The sequence below is a fragment of the Ambystoma mexicanum genome, chromosome 9 (genome assembly GCF_040938575.1).
Source record: "Ambystoma mexicanum isolate Mex_15411 chromosome 9, UKY_AmexF1_1, whole genome shotgun sequence".
NCBI classification, from domain to species: Eukaryota; Metazoa; Chordata; class Amphibia; order Caudata; family Ambystomatidae; genus Ambystoma; species Ambystoma mexicanum.
Window position 1 is genome coordinate 434,193,945 of NC_090931.1, and position 20,610 is coordinate 434,214,554.

The following is a 20,610-nucleotide window of genomic DNA, read 5'->3' on the forward strand; positions in this document are numbered from 1 at the left end:
AAAACCGATCTTCATGCCTGTATCGCTAGCTCCACCTATTCCCACAAGGAATAAAAAACGATCTGCTCCCTCTCATCCTCCCTACACACGATGCGCTCCCTGAAAATCTGGGATCCAACATATTTGTCAAGAAATATAATCAAGCCATGTCCACCTCACTTGACTCAATAGCACCACTTAAAATGAGATAAAGTAAAGCCAAAGCCCACCTGCAACCATTCCTTTGCTTCAGGATCCGTCCCCTCCCCTCTGAAACAGTCCCTTGTGCATCCTCTTCTCAAGAAACCCACAGCTGATCCTTCCTGTCCAGCTAACTATCGCCCAATCTCCATTACTCCCTTTCTGGGGAAACTCCTGGAAATGCTGGCCATCTCTCAGATTAACCTTCATTCTGATTCTGTTGGCTGTCTCCATGACCACCAGTCTGGTTTCAGAGCAGCCAGAATCACGGAAACTGCTATCCTGAACATCCGTGAAGATCTGCTCTCCAACCTTGACTCTAACATTCCCTCTGTCCTCATCCTACTCTCTCTCTTCTGCCTTCGACATGGTCAACCATACCATCCTGCTCAACTGTCTCTGTGAGAATCTGTGTATCACTCATCAGGCTCTGGCCTGGCTGACCTCTTTCCTCTCTGATCGACCCTCCCAAGTCCAACTAGGTGCCTTCCTATCTTCCTCTCTACCTGTGGTGTTCCCCAGGATCTAACCTCTCGCCCTGGCTTTTCAACCAAACGTGAAACTTATAACTCCAGAATAGCACAGGCCAAATCAAGCATGAAGGAGCTCTTCGTCATACTGAACGAGCTAGAAACCCCCATCCCAGTGCCGGACAACTGTATAAAAGGTAAATCATGGTGCACTAATATACAGCAAGCACTAGCTAACAAAGATACAAACTTACAAACAAAAATTGCTTAGAAAAAAGCTTCATTAACTAGTACCACTACCCCCACAACTGCCTCTGCTCCCCCTAATAACATTGCTGACCCGCGCCGCTTTAAGTTCTCTAAAGTCGCCATAATTGAAACTGAAAAAATCATATCGCTCAAAACTTCGAACTGTCAGGGTGACCAATTCCCAGCACAACTCATAAAGGATGCAGCTAGAGACCTGGCCCCCTTCATTACGAAACTCATTATTGCTTCATTCACATATGCATTATCCCATCCAACCTCAAGGAGTCGTGGGTGCTCCCTCTACTGAAAAAAACAGACATTGGACCCTTTGATACCTACTAATTACCGTCCGATTACAACAGTGCCTTTTCTCTTGAAAATCATAGACAAAATGGCCTATTCACAAATTCAAAAGCGTCTGGAATCTAACCTTCTACTAGGAGCACGGCAGTCCGGTTTTCGGCCTCAGCACAGGACCGAAATAGCTCTAATAGACCTGAAGGCTCAGATTGATGAACCCTGAGACAAAGGGACTTCAGCCCTTTTATTTCTACTGGATTTATCGGCTGCATTTGACCTTGTGGACCACAGAGTCTTATGCAGCCACCTGGATACTGCAGTGCATTTCACAGATGAAGCCATAGCGTGGATCCTATCCTTTCTCAGCAATCAAACCATGGAAGTCTTCTCGCCAGACCCATTCTCCATCACTTGCGGAGTGCCCCAGGGATCCTGTGTCTCACCTACCTTATATAATATTTTCACAAAGCACCTTTCGATGATCTGGATCATCTTGGTATCACCTACACTAACTATGCAGATGATAATCAGATCCTCCTACCACTTACTGGGGATTATGACAAGGATTTGGCTTTGGTGAATAGGGTTTATCTCATCATCCAGGCATGGATGACCAGTCATGGACTATGCCTGAATGATGACAAGACTGAGATAATTATCCTGGGCACGACCACAACCCTTAAAAAATTGAGCCCAAATACTCTGCCTTCAATATGGAGAACAATATCATCTCCGTCACCAAGGAGGTGAAAACATTGGGTTTCTATCTGGACTCAACCCTATCTTTCAACAAGTAGGTCAATGCCTTGGCCTCAGCCAAAGCATACACCTGCAAACTGATTAGAGCAGGCAAACCCTTCCTGTCTAACGACAGCTGTATTACCCTTGCTAGGGCGCTTATTTTATCTAAGCTTGATTACTGTAACACGCTGTACATAGGGATGAATAAACAAACTATTAAGAATATCCAATTCCTGCAAAATAATGCCCTTAGAGCAGCATTGGGAATTTCCAGGAGAGAAAATATCTCTGAGACTAGAAGAGCCAATAACTGGCTTTCAACAGATGATAAAAATCAAACTAAAAGTCGCCTCACTCGCATACAAATGCCTGAACAACGCGGCACCCTGCTATCTGGCAGATAGACTGACCATGAAATCCTTGCATAGAACTACCACATTATCCAATACTAACCTCCTCTCAGTCCCTCGATTTGAGTTATCTAGAGTAGTGTCCCGGTCAAGGCAGCCCAATTGTGGAACTCCCTATCCACTCCACTGAGGGCAAATCAATCGTACTCAAACTTCCGCCACAACATAATCAGATGGCTCAAAGACGCTGACATCCAGGGCCTATTCATGCCATCTAGCACTAACTCGCTCTGCCGTTATGTAAATATTTGTAGTTGTTAGTTACATTACTGACTGTCCTCTGCTTTTGTCCTCTGTATATGCCCTCTGCTAGTGCCCTGTCTCTGCTGCTATTCGATTTGTCTTGACTGTACATTTTCTCTGCTCCAGTTTCTTTCTTATGCATTGTATTACCCTGATGTGCAACAAAGCTGTAAATTATCATATGCGATGTGCCATGATACCCTCGGGTCTGGTGCGCAATACAAATAATAAAACAAACAAATGCCAGATGTTCCGGATGGTCACCCTTCAGCACGTGCTGGGACAGCTGGCGGAAAGAGATTTCCTGTTGTCGCTGGACTTGGAGGATGCGTACTTCCACATCCCCATACACAAGGGGCATCAAATGTTTCTGCGCTTTGTGGTCCAAGGGCAGCACTATAAATTCAAGGCCCTTCCCTTCGGTTTGAAGTCGGCCCAAGGGTCTTCACCAAGTGCCTGGCACCGGTGGCGGCGCGGCTGTTTCACCGTCAGAAGACAGGATAAAAGCCACCCTGGGCAAGGTATAATGGCTGCTGACCATGGAAGTTGTCGGGTTGAGGTCCATTAAGTCCCTGCTCGGCATGATGTAATGCATCTACCTCGTTTGGTTGTGCAGGCTCCGGATGCGGCCGCAGCTGTAGTTCCTCGACACCCGTTGGATACAAGTGTCGGGAAGCTTTGAAGACAAGATCGCCCTCAACGAGACATTCCGTCGACCGATTCAATGGTGGGGCGTCCGCACGCATCTCGCAGCGGGCACAGACTTAAAACCCCAGCGCATCAGGAGACGGTGACAACAGACGCCTCACTGGAGGGATGAGGCACACATACTGGAAATCTACACGCAAGAGAGGCCTTTGGCTCACGGAGGAGAAGGCATTGCACATCAACGTCCTGGAGCTCTGGGCCGTGTTTTGGGCCCTCAAGTCATTCCTTCCGTCCCTCAAGGGCAAGGTGGTGCGGGTCTTCACCGATACCACCACCACCACAATGTTCTACATTCGGAAGCGGTGGGCCACCATGTCCCCAGCTCTCTCAAGGAAGCGCAGGATCTATGGCACTGGGCCGTCACATCTGGCAGGAGTGAAGAACAGTGTTGCAGACTCACTCGGCAGGGAGCTGCGCTCTTGCCACTAGTGGGAGCTTCGGCGGGATCAGGTGGACCTACTGTTTTGACGATGGGGCAATCCCCAGATCGATCTGTTTGCGACGGCGATGAACACCAAGTGCCGGAGGTTCGCCAGCAGGTTTCCCCAGCCTGCGAGCATTGGGGATGCATTCTCATTCCCCTGGGGCGGCCTGTTCCTCTATGCGTTGCCACCCTTGCCATTGCTTCTGTGACTCACTGCACCTTCTGGACATGTCAGTGTCCCCTCAAGTCAAGGTTCCGGCAGACACAGATCTTTCGCCAGGGAAGGAGGTGTGATTCTGCACCACAACCCAGGGTCACTGAACTGGCAGGCCTGGCTCCTGCAGCGCTAGAGTTTGGAGGATACAAGATCCTGGCAGAATGCAAGGAGGTACTTGCCAAGGCCAGGGCTTTCGACTCTAAGTCCTATGGACATAAATGGAAGAGGTTCACCATCTGGTGCCCTGCACAGAAGATAAACCCTCTACAGATAACGGCCCCTCTAGTGCTGCCGTACTTGCTGTCGCTGGCCAAGGCAGGGCTGGCTCACGCTTGTATCAAAATCCATCTTGCTGCTATCTCCCGCTACACCAGAACTCCGGGGCGGTCGTTGCTGTGGTTGCATCGCCTGGTTAAGGAGTTCATGAAAGGACTTTTCCGCTAGTTCCCGCCGGTGAAGGATCCGGCCCCGGCGTGGGAGCTCAATGTGGGGCTGACTAGGCTCATGGGTCCTCCGTTCGAGCCTCTGCATTCAGTGCCTCTGCAATTCCTATTGTGGAAGACGGTGTTTCTTGTGGCCATCCCCTCCGCACGACGAGTGGCAGAGAGCCAGACCCTCTCCTGTAAACCTCTGTATTTGACATTCCACGGAACGAGGGTCGTGCTGAGGACCCACCCCTTCTTCATGCCCAAGGTACCGTCGGACTGCCATCTTATCGAGCCCTTGGTGTTACCAGTTTTCTTCCTGTCGCCTTCTGAGAGGACTTTGCACTAGCTTTATGTGGCTAGACTGCTAAAGTTCTACGTGGACCGCACAAAGAGTTTTCAGAAGACATCACAGCTGTTTGTGAACTTTGGCCCTGTGAACCAAGGAAAGGCCTTCTCCAAGGCTTCCATTCTCAGGTGGCTCTCCAGCTGTATCACTCATTGTCATCGGTTGGCAAACCGACCGTTGCCTGGCCTTCCGAGAGCCCATTCGACCAGAGCGATCGCTGCAACTACAGCGTTGTTGTCTGGTGTGCCCCTGCTGGACATCTGCAGGGCTGCTACTTGGAGTTCGACGCACACCTTCACGAAATTCTAATGCATCGACCGGGATTCCAGGGAGGAGTCCAGAGTCGGCCAAGCAGTTCTGCTTAACCTGTTCGCTTGAAGGTAAGCCTGGTGAGGAGGTAAGAGATGCTTTTTTAAAAAAAAAACTTTATTTATCATTGCACACAGGTAATGCACATATATATATATATATATATATATATATATATATATATATATATATATATATATATATATATATATATATATATATATATATATATATAATCCACTTTACATCAGTACATTGTACACAATTACTCTCCTTCTGAGTCTTGAGTTTTCGAGTTCAGCTTTGTCCGCCAAATATTGTTTGTACCTGGCCCATATATTTCTAGGCTTGGAGGAGAGCAGCACCGAGTCTATGTATAGTTCTTCTGTGTCATTTGTCCATAACATATGTGTCCCTGTCCGCCTTAGTTGGCGGGTTTGCATTTTTCCACTTCATTAATATTGCTCTTTTGGCTATTTATAGGCTCAAATTTAAAAGTTTTCGCCAGGTCGGGTTCGTTTTCCCCTCCGCACCCAGCAAGCACACCTGTGGCGACCACTCCACAGGCTGATCTGCCATTCCATCTAGAGCTTCACAAACCTCTGCCCTGTAGTCTCTCAGCTTTATGCATCCCCAGAGCATAATATATATATTTGCGTCGTCAGGGTTACACCTCGGGCAGGTTCCTGGTGCGGCAGGAAAGATTTGTTTAAGCTTTACAGGGGTATAATGTGTCCTATGTACTATTTTATAATGTATTAGTTTGTATCTAGAGTTGCATGATATTTGTTTGGTCAGTGCACAGATCTGGGACCATTCGTGATCGTCTATTTGTTGCCCCAGGTCCTTTTCCCACATGTTCCTGGCCGTGTGGTTCCCTGCTGGGCGTGTCTGCACTATAACTTTATACAGCGCAGAGGCTGTAATTTTCTGTGTCCCCCCTGTAAACATATATCCAAACCCCATGTTTATCTCCGGTTCTTTTGGGAAGGTGGGGCATGTATTTTGTATGGCAGTTTATACACGCATATATTGTAGCTTATGTTTGTTTGTATTTCCCACTATATCCTTGATATCTTCCCATTGCACAGAGCGCTTCTCTGGGAATAACTGTCCCCATTGAGCAATACCTCTGGCGCTCCAATGCACAGCCACCTCCCCATCTAGAGTGAATGGTGTTTGGGGGTCACCCCAGAGCGGCATACTTGGGTGGTATAGCCTGTCTGTGCAAATATTTCAGCAATTTTGGCCCAGGCCATGGTGGTTGTTACCTTCGTGGGGTCTATGGAGTTATGGTGTATGGGGCTTGATCTAGTCATTTTGTGCAGCGCTATGATTGCTTCTCGTTCTCTCAGAACAGGTGGTGGGTTCCCCAGGGTTACGAAAGTATGTGGCATAGTGTGCCTGTGCTGCCAGGTATTATAGTTCACGGTCAGGTGCCATCAACCCACCCCTTGGATACGTATCAGTTAATGTCTTCCAACCTAGCCTAGGATGCCCTCCCCACACAAACGTGACGCAGGCACTATTCATTATAGCAAACAAAGCACAACACGGCCAGGCCGGTACTGTATTGAACAGATAGAACAGTTTTGATGATAATATAATTTTGATTAAGGCTATTCTTCCCATCATTTAGATGGGAAGGGCGTTCCAGCGTTTCATCTTTGCACATAGGGTGTCAGCTAATGTGCTGTAGTTTAGGGCATGGGACAGCTGGGCTGTTCTAGCAACGTATGCTCCAATGTACAATATATGCATCGGGCTCCAGATGATACCATGTAAGTCTTGGGGTTCAACTGTATTTTTTGTGAGCGGGAATATCTCTGATTTGTTGAGGTTGAGTCGTAGGCCGAAGTGTTCACTGAACCTTTTAACTTCTGCCAGGACTTTGCCCATTGAGCGATCTGGGTCCCATAGATATAGTAAAATATCATCGGCATATAGTTATAATTTGTAGTTTGCCCTCAAGCCATAAGCCATATGGACTGTAGCGTTACCTAAGGATGATGGCTAGGGGCTCTATCACTAGGACGAACAGTAAAGGTGACAATGGGCAGCCCTGTCGGGTACCCCCGAGTAGTTCTAGTATGTCTGTTAAGGTGCCATTGACTCTTATCTTGGCGTAGGGACATGCATATAATATTTGTATCCATTTTATGATTTTGGGGCCAAACCCATAGTTTCGTATTACCCCAAATAGGAAGGGCCAGAAGACAGTATCAAATGCATTTTGCATATCGAGGGATACCGCTATCCCTTGAGTTTCAGGGGGTATTGTGGCCAGAATTTTGTGGCATCTTCTAATATTCGTTGCTGTGGACCTGCCCATAATAAACCCAGTTTGGTCTTCATGTACCATATAGGACATCAGTGGTGTTAATCAGGTTGCTAATATTTTTACGAAAATCTTCGTGTCTGTATTTATTAGTGACAGCGGCCTATACGAGCCGCATTCCTCTGGGGGTTTCCCTGGTTTAAGTAGTAACGTGATTACTGCTTCCCTAGTGGTTTCGTGCAGTTCCCCCTTGTTTAAGGCTTCCAACCATACAGCTTACAATCTGTTTATCATGCGTGCTATGATAGGTCTAGGGTATGCACCAGGTTTTGGCTTTGGGGCGAGTGACCTATGTGCCCGCTCCACGATGAACATTGCCGACCTTCCAGGATCTCCCAGGAGATTACGTAAAAGATCTTCTACTGCCTTTTCCATTTACCCTTTCAATGCTTCCTCCGGAACTCAAGACTATGCAAATGTTATTCCGCCGAGATCTTGCCTCCAAATCTTCGCATTTGTATTTCACTGTCCCTAGTTCTATTGCCATTGTGGACACTGTGTTCTTCAAGGCCTCAAGTGCATCTTCTGTGCCCGATATTCTCGTCTCTGCCTCTGTCATACGCGACGTTGGTTTATCCAGTTGTGTTTTAATGGAGGCCACATTTGCTGTTATCCCCTCCAGTTTGTCGTTGAGGGCGGAGAAGCCCTGTTGCATAGCCAGAAAGACCGCCCGAGGGTCCATCATTGGTACTGAAGTAGCCTGTTGCTCCTGTGGGGGCATTTCCTCAGCCGTCTCGAGTTCCGTATCTTTCTTTATTGCTGTTGTGTATTTTTCAATGGTTCCTCTTCCCTTCTTAGGGCCAAAGCTCTCGGGTGTCGTTTTTTTATTTATTTGAGGCGGTGTAACCTGGGAGCATGCCCTGTAATCCTCTTTTGCGTGATTCCTATACCTGATGGGTGTGGAGTGGTAACTGAAGATGACCTTGTGGAGGCTTTTTGGCTCGCCGTCTGAGCTGGTTCTGCGCCCCTGCAAGTGTCTGTTCTGTCCGTGTTTTAACTCTGTTATTAGTAGCCTCCTCTTGTTATCAGCCTCTAGCCTCTGTATGGATCTTCTATAATAACTTTAGTGTCTTAGGGGCTGGTTCGTTGTTGACAAGGTGTGCTCTTCCGATGGTCTTTTTCGAGAAGTGCGTATATCCAGTGCGTTTTGGAATGGTGTCTCTCATGCACCTTTTCCCCTTTAAACGGATTCCTCACCTGTCCAGTTGCAATGAGTTCTGAGCTTATAGCCCGTGGTGAGTATCCCTTCACCTCCCAGATCCCTGAATCCGCCTGGGAGCCAGGTATACTCTATAGGGTCTCCGATTGCCTGTCTTTAGGTTCTCCTTCCCCGCAGGGGTTTCTCAGTGTCTTCTCACTTGTCCCCTATTGCCTGCTTCTGATGGCCCCCAGGGTGGCCTGGTACCCCTGCTTTTGAGGATTGTGTGGTAGAGGGGGGATTTTAATTAGTGCCTGGGTGATTCCTTTCCAGCCCGTCCCGTATATGGTGTTTTGGAGCGGCGTTGGCACGTTTCAGTGTGGTTCACTGGTCTTGGTCTGCCGTACGGCGGCACAACAGGGCGGGCCTCGACCCGACCCAAGTGGAAATGGTGAGCCGAGCCCTGGGCGGAGGAGCGCTTAGGTGGTCGCTGGGGGGGGAAAGGGGGGATTATTCTTCCACGCTCCCCCCCGGCTCATTAGTGTTCTACGCTGCAGGGGGCACTAGGCCCAGCCCCTGAGGAGCAGCCGGGTCCCCCGTGCCCCCCAGGTCGCTTCGAGTGTCTATAGGGGTCCGCAGAGCGGCCGACGGGCCGATCGCAGCTCTGGGGCGCAGCGTCACGTGTGTTCTCCTCCCACCTTGTCCGCGCCGGTTCCGGGCGTTCCTGGGTCCCGCTCCCTTCAAATTTTATCAGCGGTGTATTTGGGGGGGTCTGCAGGCGCTCAACGGTACCCGGGGAGCGCCCATGACTCACCTCGAGGTGCAGCTGGGATGTGTATCCTTCCGCCGTCACTCGCGCTGGATTGGCGCCGGGCTCCTCCTCTGTCCTTGGCGTGTCTCCGGCCCCCCTCTCTCTCGCTGCGCGTGGGAGCTTATTTGTGCTGCAGCTCTGACTTCCCACAAACTCCTGCCTCCAAACTTCGTATGCCAAATCTGTGAATGTTGCTGCACGTTCCTCGCAGATTTCAATAAGAACCGGATTCTAGGTGCGGTTATACTGGCATTTCGGCCCTGGTCACCGCCGGAGCTCACACAACAGCGGCCATTCCTTCTCGTGCTTAACAGCGAACCCGGAGGTAAGAGATGATTAATGTTGAGTTGTTGAAATGCTTAATGTTGAGCCTTGCCACCTCCCGTGGTTGTGCATGTGTGTACTGCTATGTATTCTTTATTGTTGAGCATGTGAATCCATGCCATACCCCATGCTGGAGAAGGAACAAGTTACTTACTTGTAACTGTTGTTCTCCAGCATGGGTCTGGCATGGATTCACATGTGAACCCTCCGCCTACCCCTCTGCAACTCTTCTGTTGGTCCTACTGCCACTTTACGTGCTACCAAATCTTAAGCTGGCTGCCAGAGAAGGGGCTTAGGTAGAGGGCAGTCATTGGCTGGGGGTAGTATGACCCAGAGGCCAGTGATTGGGTATTAGGAGAAAGACAGTTCAGAAACGAAACTGAAACTGATTTTTTCTTTACCGAGGATTCCCAGCCTGACGGGGAATATTCATGAGCATGTGAATCCACGCCAGACCCATGCTTGATAACAACAGTTACAGGTAAGTAACTTGTTCCATCTCCTCCAATGTCTTCACCACAAAGATCCAGAGCGTGCAAATGTGCCTTCATTTGTTGCAATCTCAGAATGTCTGCCAAGGAAAAACATCCTCCGGCTGCAACATCTAAGGGTAGAAGCCGCCAAGCTTTTACTAAAGGCCGACATAGAGCGGGTGCCACCTCCACGACAGGGGAAGGGATTCTATTGCCACTTTTTTCTAGTAAAAAAGAAAAATGGGCAGTGGTCTCAGATTCTAGATTTAAGGTCCCTCAACAAGTTTGTTTGTCGTCTAAAATTCAAGAGTACCTCCCTTCCTTCCATGGCTCAGGAGGTCTGATTTCCTCAGTACTCTATACTTGTAGACTTGGAGGACACCTACTTCCATATGCCCATCCATCCATCCATCCATCCATCCCACAGACAGTACCTTAGGTTCACTGTCGGCGACCAACATTTCCAGTTCAAAATACTTCCTTTTGGGCTAAAGTCCGCACCAAGAGTGTTTACGAAATACCTGGCCCCCTTGGCCGCTCACCACAGGTGCTCTAAGGTGCAGGTTTTTCCATACCTAGACGACTGGCTAGTGAAAGGAAGCTCCCTGGAAACTGCATCCAAGGGATTTGGAAGAACAACCCTACTACAAGACCTAGGGTTCTCGATCAACGAGGAGAAATAGTCGCTGCTACCACCACAGACCGCAATCTTTCTAGGAGCAGATGTGGACACATGAGTTCCCTGGGTTCGCCCCTCTCCGGACAGAGTGGTCACCATGCGAAACCTCATTGTACAGTTCAACGAGAGAACAAGCTCCACTGTGCGACAATACAAGTCCCTTCTGGGCATGATGTCCTAGTGTATTTCCTTATGCCGAATTGCAGACTGAAGATGAGACCACTTCAGGAGGAGCTGGACAGCCAATGTGCTCAACACAGCAGATCCTGGGAGGACATTGTGCATCTCACGCCACATTTCCACAAAGCCCTTGAATGGTGGGCCAAACGCTCTAATTTTCTACAAGCTTTAGCCTTCCAACAGCCCACGTCCACCCTACTCTTGAGAATGGACGCTTCACTCGCGGGCAGGGGGGCCCATCTGGGCAATTTCAAGCCATAGGGTTGTGGTCGTCATCAGAAGCCGTCGACGCATAAATGTGCTGGAGCTCAGGGCCATCCGGTGGGTGCTAAAGTCCTTTCTACTGGCACTTTCCGGACAGATGGTGAGTGTGAATATGGACAAAACCATGTCAATGCACTAAACAAACTGGGTGGCACCAGGTCCAAGATCCTCTCAATGGAAGCTCAACTGCTCTGGAACTGGGCAATACACCACAAGATACACATGAAGGCAGAATATCTCCCCAGCAAGGACAATGTTTGGCAGACAAACTCAGCCGATAATTCCTTCAATCCCACGAACGGGAGATCAACGACTGCACACTGGACCGATTATTCCTCAGATGGGGAAACCCCACCATAAACCTATTTGCAACCCGCGTGAACAAGAAGTGTGATCAGTTCGCTTGCAGGTACCTGTAGAGATACTCCCTGGGGGACGCATTCTCCATTCAATGGAAGGGGAAATTCCATTACGGGTCTCCCCCTAAACCCCCCCGCCCCTCTCCAGCCCCTCCCAATGCCTTTAATCCTATGCGTGCTGCGCAGGATGAACAAACAACCCTGCACAATAATACTGATGGCACCATTGTGGGCACGCCAGATTTGGTACACTGCACTCGCACTGCAGAAGCCATTTCGCCTCCAGCCTCACCCGCACCTGTTGTCTCATCACAAAAGCGAACTGCTTCTCCACAACCCAGCCAGCCTGTCCCTCTGGGGCTGGCTACTCAGCAGCAAAGATTCCACGATTGATCTTGTCATAGACCCTGAATGCTGGGGGTCTACTGCGAGCTGCCAGGGCTCCGCCAACCAGACTGACATATAATAAGAAATGGAAACGGTTCAGATCCTGGTGTTCAGAAGCTGGCACAGATCCCTTCTTGGCATCTGCAGAACATATTTTACCTTGCCTTCTACATCTAGCAAGGAGTGGTTTGGCAATTTCTTCCATCAAGATCATCTCCCGGCCATCTCTGCTTATACCACTAGGCCTCATCAACACTCTCTAGTGGCTCACCCGGCGATCAAAACCTTAATTAAAGCGTTAATGCACCCTTTTCGCAGACAAAGGAAAATTGCTTCTGCCTGGAGTCCTAACAGTCTTATACGTACTAATAAGAGCACCTTATGAACCTATTCACAGGTGTGACATAAAGTTTTTATCGTGGCAAATAGCCATCCTGGTGGCTATCACCTCAGCCAGGCGCATCAGGGAGTTACAAGCACTATCCATCGATCCACCCTTCACAATCTTTCACAAGGACAAGGGTCATCAGCCTCACCCTAAATTCAATCCCAAGGTCATGTCTGAATCCATTTTAGAACAAGTAATTGTTTTGCCCGCTTTCTTTGGCTGCCAGGCAATCGCAGTGGAACAGACGCTAGATTCACTGTCTGTTGCGAGGTCGCTCATATTCTACTTTGAGAGAACAAGAAAATTCAGGACGTCAACAAGACTTTTTGTCGCCTTTGCAGGACAAACCAAGGGTCAATGCATAACAAAACATGTTCTGGCACGTTGGGTTTCCATTTGCATTACTCACTGTCACCAAATCAGAAATAACCCTCTGCCAGCCATGCCCACGGCACACTCCTCCAGAGCAAGAGCAGCCTCAACTGCGTTCCAGGCAGGAGTGTCTTTGAAGGACATCTGCTGGACGGCCACCTGGAGCACCCTCCGGTATCACTGCTTGGAGGATGACAACAGATGGGAATCTGCGGTAGGACACGCAGTGATTCAGCACTTATTCACTTAAGGTAGGAGCAGCCTCTTGTTCCTTAACTTTGATTTTTGTTTGTTTCCACCATCCCTCTACATGTTTCTTTCTGGTCGCCTAACTGTACGCTATAAGGATGTTACACAAGAATATATATCTATATATATTTATTTCCGGCTACCAGACATGTTAGATGATATTTCATTGCTTGGTATTCTATCCAAGCATTTGAATCTATTAAAGATCCAATGCTGGAGAAGTCTGTTACTTACCTATAACTGTATTTCTCCAGCATTGGTATCTTACATAGATTCACATGTGCCCTCCCTCCTCCACTGGGCAGAGGCTGTTCCCTCTCCAGTCAGTCATCTGTTATAAGCGTTCATGGCTCATAATCTGAATGACTTACTAGGGTGAAGCCTAATCCCTGCCACCTCATTGGTTGGGGCCTAAAAGGGACCAAAGGAGGTGGAGAGGCTACAGACGTGAAGGAGTACACAGGCCTTATGGGGCTCTTTGGGTGTAGTTTTCTCTTCCTAAGGAAGAGGTTTTATAGTATTCTTATTTAAATAACCTGGGGATTCCCAGTCTGATGACGGGGAATATTCAAGCATGTGAATCTATGAAAGATACCAATACCAAAGATACCAGCAGGTAAAAAAGTGCTATACTTTTGTCAGCACCTTGTTTATTGATAATGCTTCCCTGGATTTCCACCTTCTGACACTTAACACTAAAAGAGGTCATGGTTATAGTTAACATAAATCGGGGGTCTGTAACCTGCATCTCTCCAGGTATTATGGATGACTACTCCCAAGTTCTTTCGCCATTAGCTATGCCAGCTATGGCTTGAAGGAGTTGTCCAAATATCTGGAGCCAAAAGGTTGCAGACTACTGACATAAATTATGCAAGAAAAGCACACTTTACGTGACTAACACTAGTTCTCCTACCTGCTGTATCATGACTAGAGTCTGCAATCCTTGAAGTCACTCTTCCGTTTATTAGGGCCAGTAGATACTGCTTCAGATGTACTGTTTGTTTCTGTTCTTAAATGAAGTGGTGAGGATTATCATATGGTAACCTTTTATGTGCCTTATGTTGTAGACCAGTCACGTGAGGTCAACGGAATTCGTTGAAACCTTCAAAATATGGATTCTTAATTGGCAATCAAGGCTACATTTTATGCATGGCCAAACTATTTAAAATACAGCCTGCAATCGTACCGTTGTTAATTGTGTCAGTGATGGTGTGTGAATTGAGTTGATAGTCTTAGTCTTGTTTCCTGTAAGCCTAATTCGACTAAATCAAAAGCAGTGTTATGATTGGTTCTCATTGGCACCCTTATTTTACCATGCTCCACGAAGAGAACAAAACGTATGCACTCCTCTTATTTACAATGGAGTTCATTCGTAGGGTTTGTGTGAGGGGGACTCGACCGGTGTTAATGCTTTTTGGATAAATTGAGGGCGCCATTGTGCAATGTTCTTAATATGGCATATATTAGCGTAAATATGATGTTTCTTTGATATGTATATCAAAGCTATCTGGATAATCGAAGTAGGGTACCTCAAACTCTTGTGAGTGTAAGACTACACTGTGATTGTTAGAACTCTTGTCCTCTTTCCTCCAAGACTTGCTTGTGCCACTTGACGTGCTCACCCATTCACTCTTGTTATCTTTCATTCAGCTTTGGCGTTATTCCCAGCACACCCCTGGCCATCCACACTCCACTGATGCCAAACCAGAGTATTGATATTTCCCTCCCTCTCAACACACTGGGGCCAGTCATGAAGATGGAGCCACTCAACAACCTCCAGGTAAGGGAGAAAGAAGATTGCCTGAGTGAAATGGGTTGAGGGAGAAATGTAAGTGTTGTCAACAAGTATGGTTACTCTGTGAAAAGCCATTACACAAAGCAATCTAGAACGTGTCTGTTAACAAAATATATTAAATACATGAGCACCATACAAATTGAGTTGTTTCTAGATCTACCTATCTTGTAAAACTTTTTTATTTAATTTAATAAGTAAAACTGCCCCCGGTAAATATTCTTACTAAATAAGGGGTGGTGCTATTTGAATCCTTCAAGCGCAAAATAATCTGTTGGCAGCAATCAAAGCGAATGCAAAAGAGCTTTGAAAGTAACGTATTTTCTCCAGTATATGGTGTTCAGATAGAAATTCCCTTTTCTCACCCTGGTATTTTTGCTGGTTTGTGTGTCCTGGACTATTTTTGTCAACAGTGAATCTTCTTCCAAAGCCTCATGGAAGACTGCAAAACATTCTTAAAATTGCTGCTGCAGTATCTCATGAGGCTACCAGGACGGAGGCACTGCACAATGTGTCCCTATGTGGAGTTTCACACCAAGATAGTGTGTTAGTGTTGCATGTGGTGGTAGCACTTTGGTGCAGCCGTTTTGCTGCGTTACTAGCACTTTCACCATGGGAAGGAGCAAAATGGCAGCCTGGTGATTTTTAAGTCATGTGACCTGCCCATTGTGCTCCTTCTCGCTTATGTTCTATGGCAGAAATGCCCATCTTTAACCATTTGCTATGTGTGCTCTGACCCAGAACTCACAAATGGGTACATGGCTATATGGGATCCAGTTCTAAGTGGATAGAGGGCTGCCAGACACATTTCAACAACATTCCTGTCTCTGGCCATGCTGATGTCCTGGAAATAAGAGTGGGACTGGCCTCCATTGGTTGGGAGGCTGCCAAAACTTTGACTGGTGCAGGGGTTATGATTGGAGGGCATGGGGCACCTGTGTATTTGTGTGTGTGTGTATATACTTTGCTGTGCCCTTGAGGCATTCCCAAATTAACTACGTGGGACTTCTCCTGAAGTAAATGGAGGATGAAGACCCTTCTGAGGATCTGTCTGGAAGATCTATCCTGGATGCCTTGCCCATCTCAAGGCAAACCTCTTCTCCTTTCCAACTAGAGGAGACCTGGTTCGGGCAGTCCATTTCCTTGATTCAGTGGGAATAGTCTGATCATGCCTCACTGCAGACTGTGTGCTCTCCTGGAGTGTTGGACCATGCGTAATGCTGCTGGAGGCACAACAGCAATGGTTCTGCTGTCCTCTAATGCTCTCCTTCTCAGGACTCATTACACTGGATTTCTCCAGCTTTCCTTCTCTGAGGGAAACTCCTATGTCCGGCCCTGCAATACCAAGTTCTGATTGAGCATTTGCTGACCCGTCCCTAAGGGTCAATATTGTGTCCAAGCCCTGCTGCTCTTGTGCTTTGGTCCACTGACTTCGAAATACCCAAGTTGTCAGGAAAAAATCAATCAAATGGTACATTTGACTGTCAGCCAGTACCGTTGGATCGCTGCCGAAAATACCAGAACATGCGGAGCAGGGGTTGTGGGGGTGTCCCCTGCTCCCCATGTTCGGTATTTTTTCCGTCAGGGTTCGCGTGGGTGTCCCCCGCTTCCTCGACATCGGAAGCGTGGGACCCAAGAACAAAAAAGAAAAAGGGACCCTGCAGCGTTGGATCCGACCCACATTAGAGGGATGGAACTGACACTGCGGTGGACTGAGAAAAGGTAAGCGGGGTGTGGGGCTACTAGCGGTTTGGGGACAGGCTAGAACATATTAAAACAGGTAAAAACGTATTTGCGGTGAAATTGGCTATGGTCAATTCCGCCGCAATTGATTTTACTTCGGTAAAAAAAAAAAATCCCACCGACTTGAGGATCATCCTGTGGAAGTGCTCCAACCTCATCTACATCACTGGTCCAGTCCTTCCATCACCAGGGATTCTTCCTGCAGTCCTTGTGACTGGATCCGCAACCATGACCTCTAGAAATCTGATGATGAATCTGGCCTCTACACACCTGGACATGTTATTTATTTCAGTTGTTATAGGGTGCTACATGCCCGTAGGCCTCATGGCGCTCCAGGTGCTCAGAGCGTGTTATGAGCACTCCAGGAGCCAGGTCGACATCATAGGGGGTGGGAGGGTTTTTTGCCTTCCAATCCATCACTGGTTCTGTTTCTTTCGGTCCTGTGTCTCAACCTTCAGACCTGTCTCATGGGAACTGCCACTGTCTGCATCTGTATACTTCATTTGCCTCTGCCAACTGCTTTGGGATGCTTTTTTGACAACTCTTGGCCTGGATCTCCTCTAGTATGGTCCCACATCAACATCCACTCAAGGGTTTCCTTGTTTGTAGCACCCGTAGGGTCCAGGCAGTTTTAAATACTTTTTGTTTTATAACTGGGAGCTGTGTATTGATTTTATCGTGTTGTTTCTATGGGCAAACCTTTAGTATCTAACTTTCCTTAAGTATTGAAGTATTACTTGCTAAAGATTACTAGATAGTTGTTTGATTTGTTAGTTGGTGTCCTTTAGTCATCACCTTACAGTTTTTAATCCTCTGTTTCTAATTAAAATTACTTAACTTTTAATGTAGATATTTACTTTATGCACAACTTCACATAGAGTATATTTTCACCAACATACTATGTAGCCATTTCTTTGTGTCTCTTTAGGCTGTATACTACCCCCTCTCTCCTCCCGAGAATAAGTTAGCGATTGCTTTTCCAGCTACCAATGCGAGAATTATGAATACCTTAAGGGAAAACCAGTCTACTAACGCTCCTGGTTTCTCATTAGAGGACTTGTGGAAAGGCTTCTGTGGTAGATCAGAATAAGGACTCTGACAAGATGGCATTATGGTTGCACTTTCTTTTTTTCAAGATCCCAAGGAAACCTATGCCGTCTCTCTAAGATTGCTAGCCCTATTCTAGAGAAAAATATATACATTTGTGCTAGTCAGGATGCCCTTGACAAAACTTTAGCCTTCTGTCCAGAATCTATGCTTACCTGAGGTCTGTCTCAACCACCATAAAAGAAACTGATAAACCTAACAAGGCTGTATGAAAAATTAATGGTGGTTGGCTGCTGAGTCCCGCCCCCCCGCAGCCTCCCCGCACCCACCTCCTGGTTTGTCTTTCTCAATAGGGGCTTCCCAACCCGAAGAACAGTCTAAGCCTGTAGGCTCAATAACTCACCAACCTCTCCTTGTGTCTGTAGTGTTCAATTCAGTCCAATTAATGTCTCTGGTCTTCCCTCTGGCCTGAGGTCGCCTGGCATGTGTCCACCACTCCAACTGGTTTCTTTGTAGTGTTTCCAAAGAAATTTCCTGGTGTTTCCCCTTCTAGGCCGTTCTTGGTCTTTACACCACCTTGGATTGCGGTTCCTTTGTTTCCACCTCGTGGTCTGGTTTCTCTCACCCCGCTTTGGGGTCTAGTTTCTCTCACCACGTCTAGGCGTCTCACACCCAGCCTTGGGGTTTCCACTCTTGCACCCTTCCTTGGCGTCTCCAGTTTCTCTCGCCTTAGGTTCTGGTTTCTCTCACCTCGCCTTGGGTTCTGGTTTCTCTCACCTCGCCTTGGGGGTCGGGTTTCTCTCATCTCGCCTTGGGGGTCGGGTTTCTCTCAACTCGCCTTGGGGGTCGGGTTTCTCTCAGCTCGCCTTGGGGGTCGGGTTTCTCTCAGCTCGCCTTGGGGGTCGGGTTTCTCTCAGCTCGCCTTGGGGGTCGGGTTTCTCTCAGCTCGCCTTGGGGGTCGGGTTTCTCTCAGCTCGCATTGGGGGTCGGGTTTCTCTCAGCTCGCCTTGGGGGTCGGGTTTCTCTCAGCTCGCCTTGGGGGTCGGGTTTCTCTCAGCTCGCCTTGGGGGTCGGGTTTCTCTCAGCTCGCCTTGGGGGTCGGGTTTCTCTCAGCTCGCCGTGGGGGTCGGGTTTCTCTCAGCTCGCCGTGGGGGTCGGGTTTCTCTCTACCCAGCATTGGGGTCGGGTTTCTCTCTACCCAGCATTGGGGTCGGGTTTCTCCCACCCCTTGCGGTGTCTAGTTTCTCATCCCCCGCCTTCGGGTCTCTGTTCTCTGGGCAGTGCGCCTCAGGAGAGTCTGTTCAGCTACCACGGCACCACCCCTTATGCTCCTTTCTCGCATTGCATGTTGGATAGAGCTTTCCCTGTCTTCGTTGCTCTGGCGGGGCTGTGAGCATTCCTGGGCTCTGCTGCGGTCCCCTTCACACCCCTGGCATATGCTCTTCCTCTTCCTGCCACACCTCCCAGGAGGAGGTCCCTGTGCCTCTCTGCAGCCTTCTCTTTTTTTTCTATCTCTAATGCAGATTTATTCTTTATCTCTCCCTCTGTAAGGAGTGGGCCGTTTCAGCATTCCCTTATTCCAGGTTAATACTGTGCGCATACAGAGGGTAGGAAACCAGAACAGCCATTTTGGAACAGCCCTTCTTACAGGAGGTTTTAAGTCATCACACAGTTTATGTCCCATATAGCGAACAAAGATATTGGGGTCCTGGGAATAGGGACGATAATGATATTCCTGCTATTTCTCCTGTCCTCAAAAGGGGGCACCCCAATGGGATCCTGCTTGCCCTGTCCTTTATGGGATGTTAGGCTAAGCATGCTGACTTCCCCAGTCCCAAGGAGGGTAGTGGGGGGCGCTCCCCCTTGTGGGGTGGGGACAAATTCCTTGGATTCATCGTACTCCCCAGTGCAGAGGGTTTTTTGTATGCAACTGTTGTGAAAGAATGAGCTATTTTGCTTCTTCCAACAAATATGTTGGGTCCATCATCAGGTGGCCTTTCATATTTATAAAAAACAAATTGTGGTCAAAGAATATGTTGCTCTGTCTGGTGGATATTTCCACATGAGTCAAGTTAGTTAATGCAGTCTGTGAACATGTTCAATCAACCCTGCACACTAAATAGCCCTAACCATTTGGCCTGATGGAGCTCTTTGGTGTATTATAATTGCAGATTTTCGATTGATGGAAAGGAAATACATATGTTGGTTCTAAAAGTTTATCCATTAACTTCAATGTGAGCGCAATTGTTAAAAATGTTCCCTCCATGTTCTATGGACCCCCAAACGTTTTGCTTTTGTTTTTCACCTCGTCCTGACCTTTTACAGTGAAGTGACGCCCACTTCAAATGGCTTTTGCTCACATGCTATGAGGAAACTGACTACTAGTCCTTCAGGCCTTCTGTACTGGGAAACTGTTTCCCTTAGTCTTTTGATTTTGTTACTTTTTCTGGTAACTTATCATTGCACAATGCACCTTCTCATGCAGTGCAATGGGGTTTCTTTTTTATGACCCTAGACTACACTGAAAGGGATGTTTTGGTTACCTAAGGTGTGCTTAAGGACAGACTGGTGGCAGCAGTTGCTTTTTCATACCTTTCTACTGTATTTTTCTTTACCCTTACTGTGTTTACCGCATTTGACTACTATGGCTAGTGTCCCAACATGGCCATGTCACAAGGTTCTTTGTTTGTTCCTTGGCCATCTTGTCCTTTGTCCTTCTTCCGGCCCTGCCAGGTCAGGAAAATCCTTTTATGGTCATGCACTTGCCCAGGAAAGGCTTGCTTTTCGCAGGCAGTGGGTTGGGACTGTCTGGTCTCAATCCACATACTGGTGCCTGAAAGTCTTGTGTGCATGCTTGAGTGAAACCCACAGTGGTCCCTGATGGAACACTGCTGGTGTGCATGTGTGGGGCAGATCTTTCCCTTAGAGGGCTGAGTCTGATCGCTCTCCCGACTTTGGGATAAGAAGATGTGTCCTGCAGCCATTCCAGCAGATCTGAAGAACAGCCAAGTATCCTGTCATAGCTGTAAAACTGTGGACAA

At 47.9% G+C, this 20,610-nt stretch overlaps 1 protein-coding gene across 15 annotated transcripts in view; it reads left to right on the top strand.

The window, feature by feature from the left end:
- Positions 1-20,610, top strand: part of AP2B1 (adaptor related protein complex 2 subunit beta 1) — a 1,113,451-nt gene that overhangs the window by 875,723 nt on the left and 217,118 nt on the right. For all 15 annotated transcript variants that reach the window (XM_069614911.1, XM_069614900.1, XM_069614904.1 and 12 more), the window contains one exon: positions 14,638-14,767. In XM_069614911.1, coding sequence (XP_069471012.1) covers positions 14,638-14,767 — 130 coding nt within the window. The remainder of the gene's footprint in view (positions 1-14,637; positions 14,768-20,610) is intronic.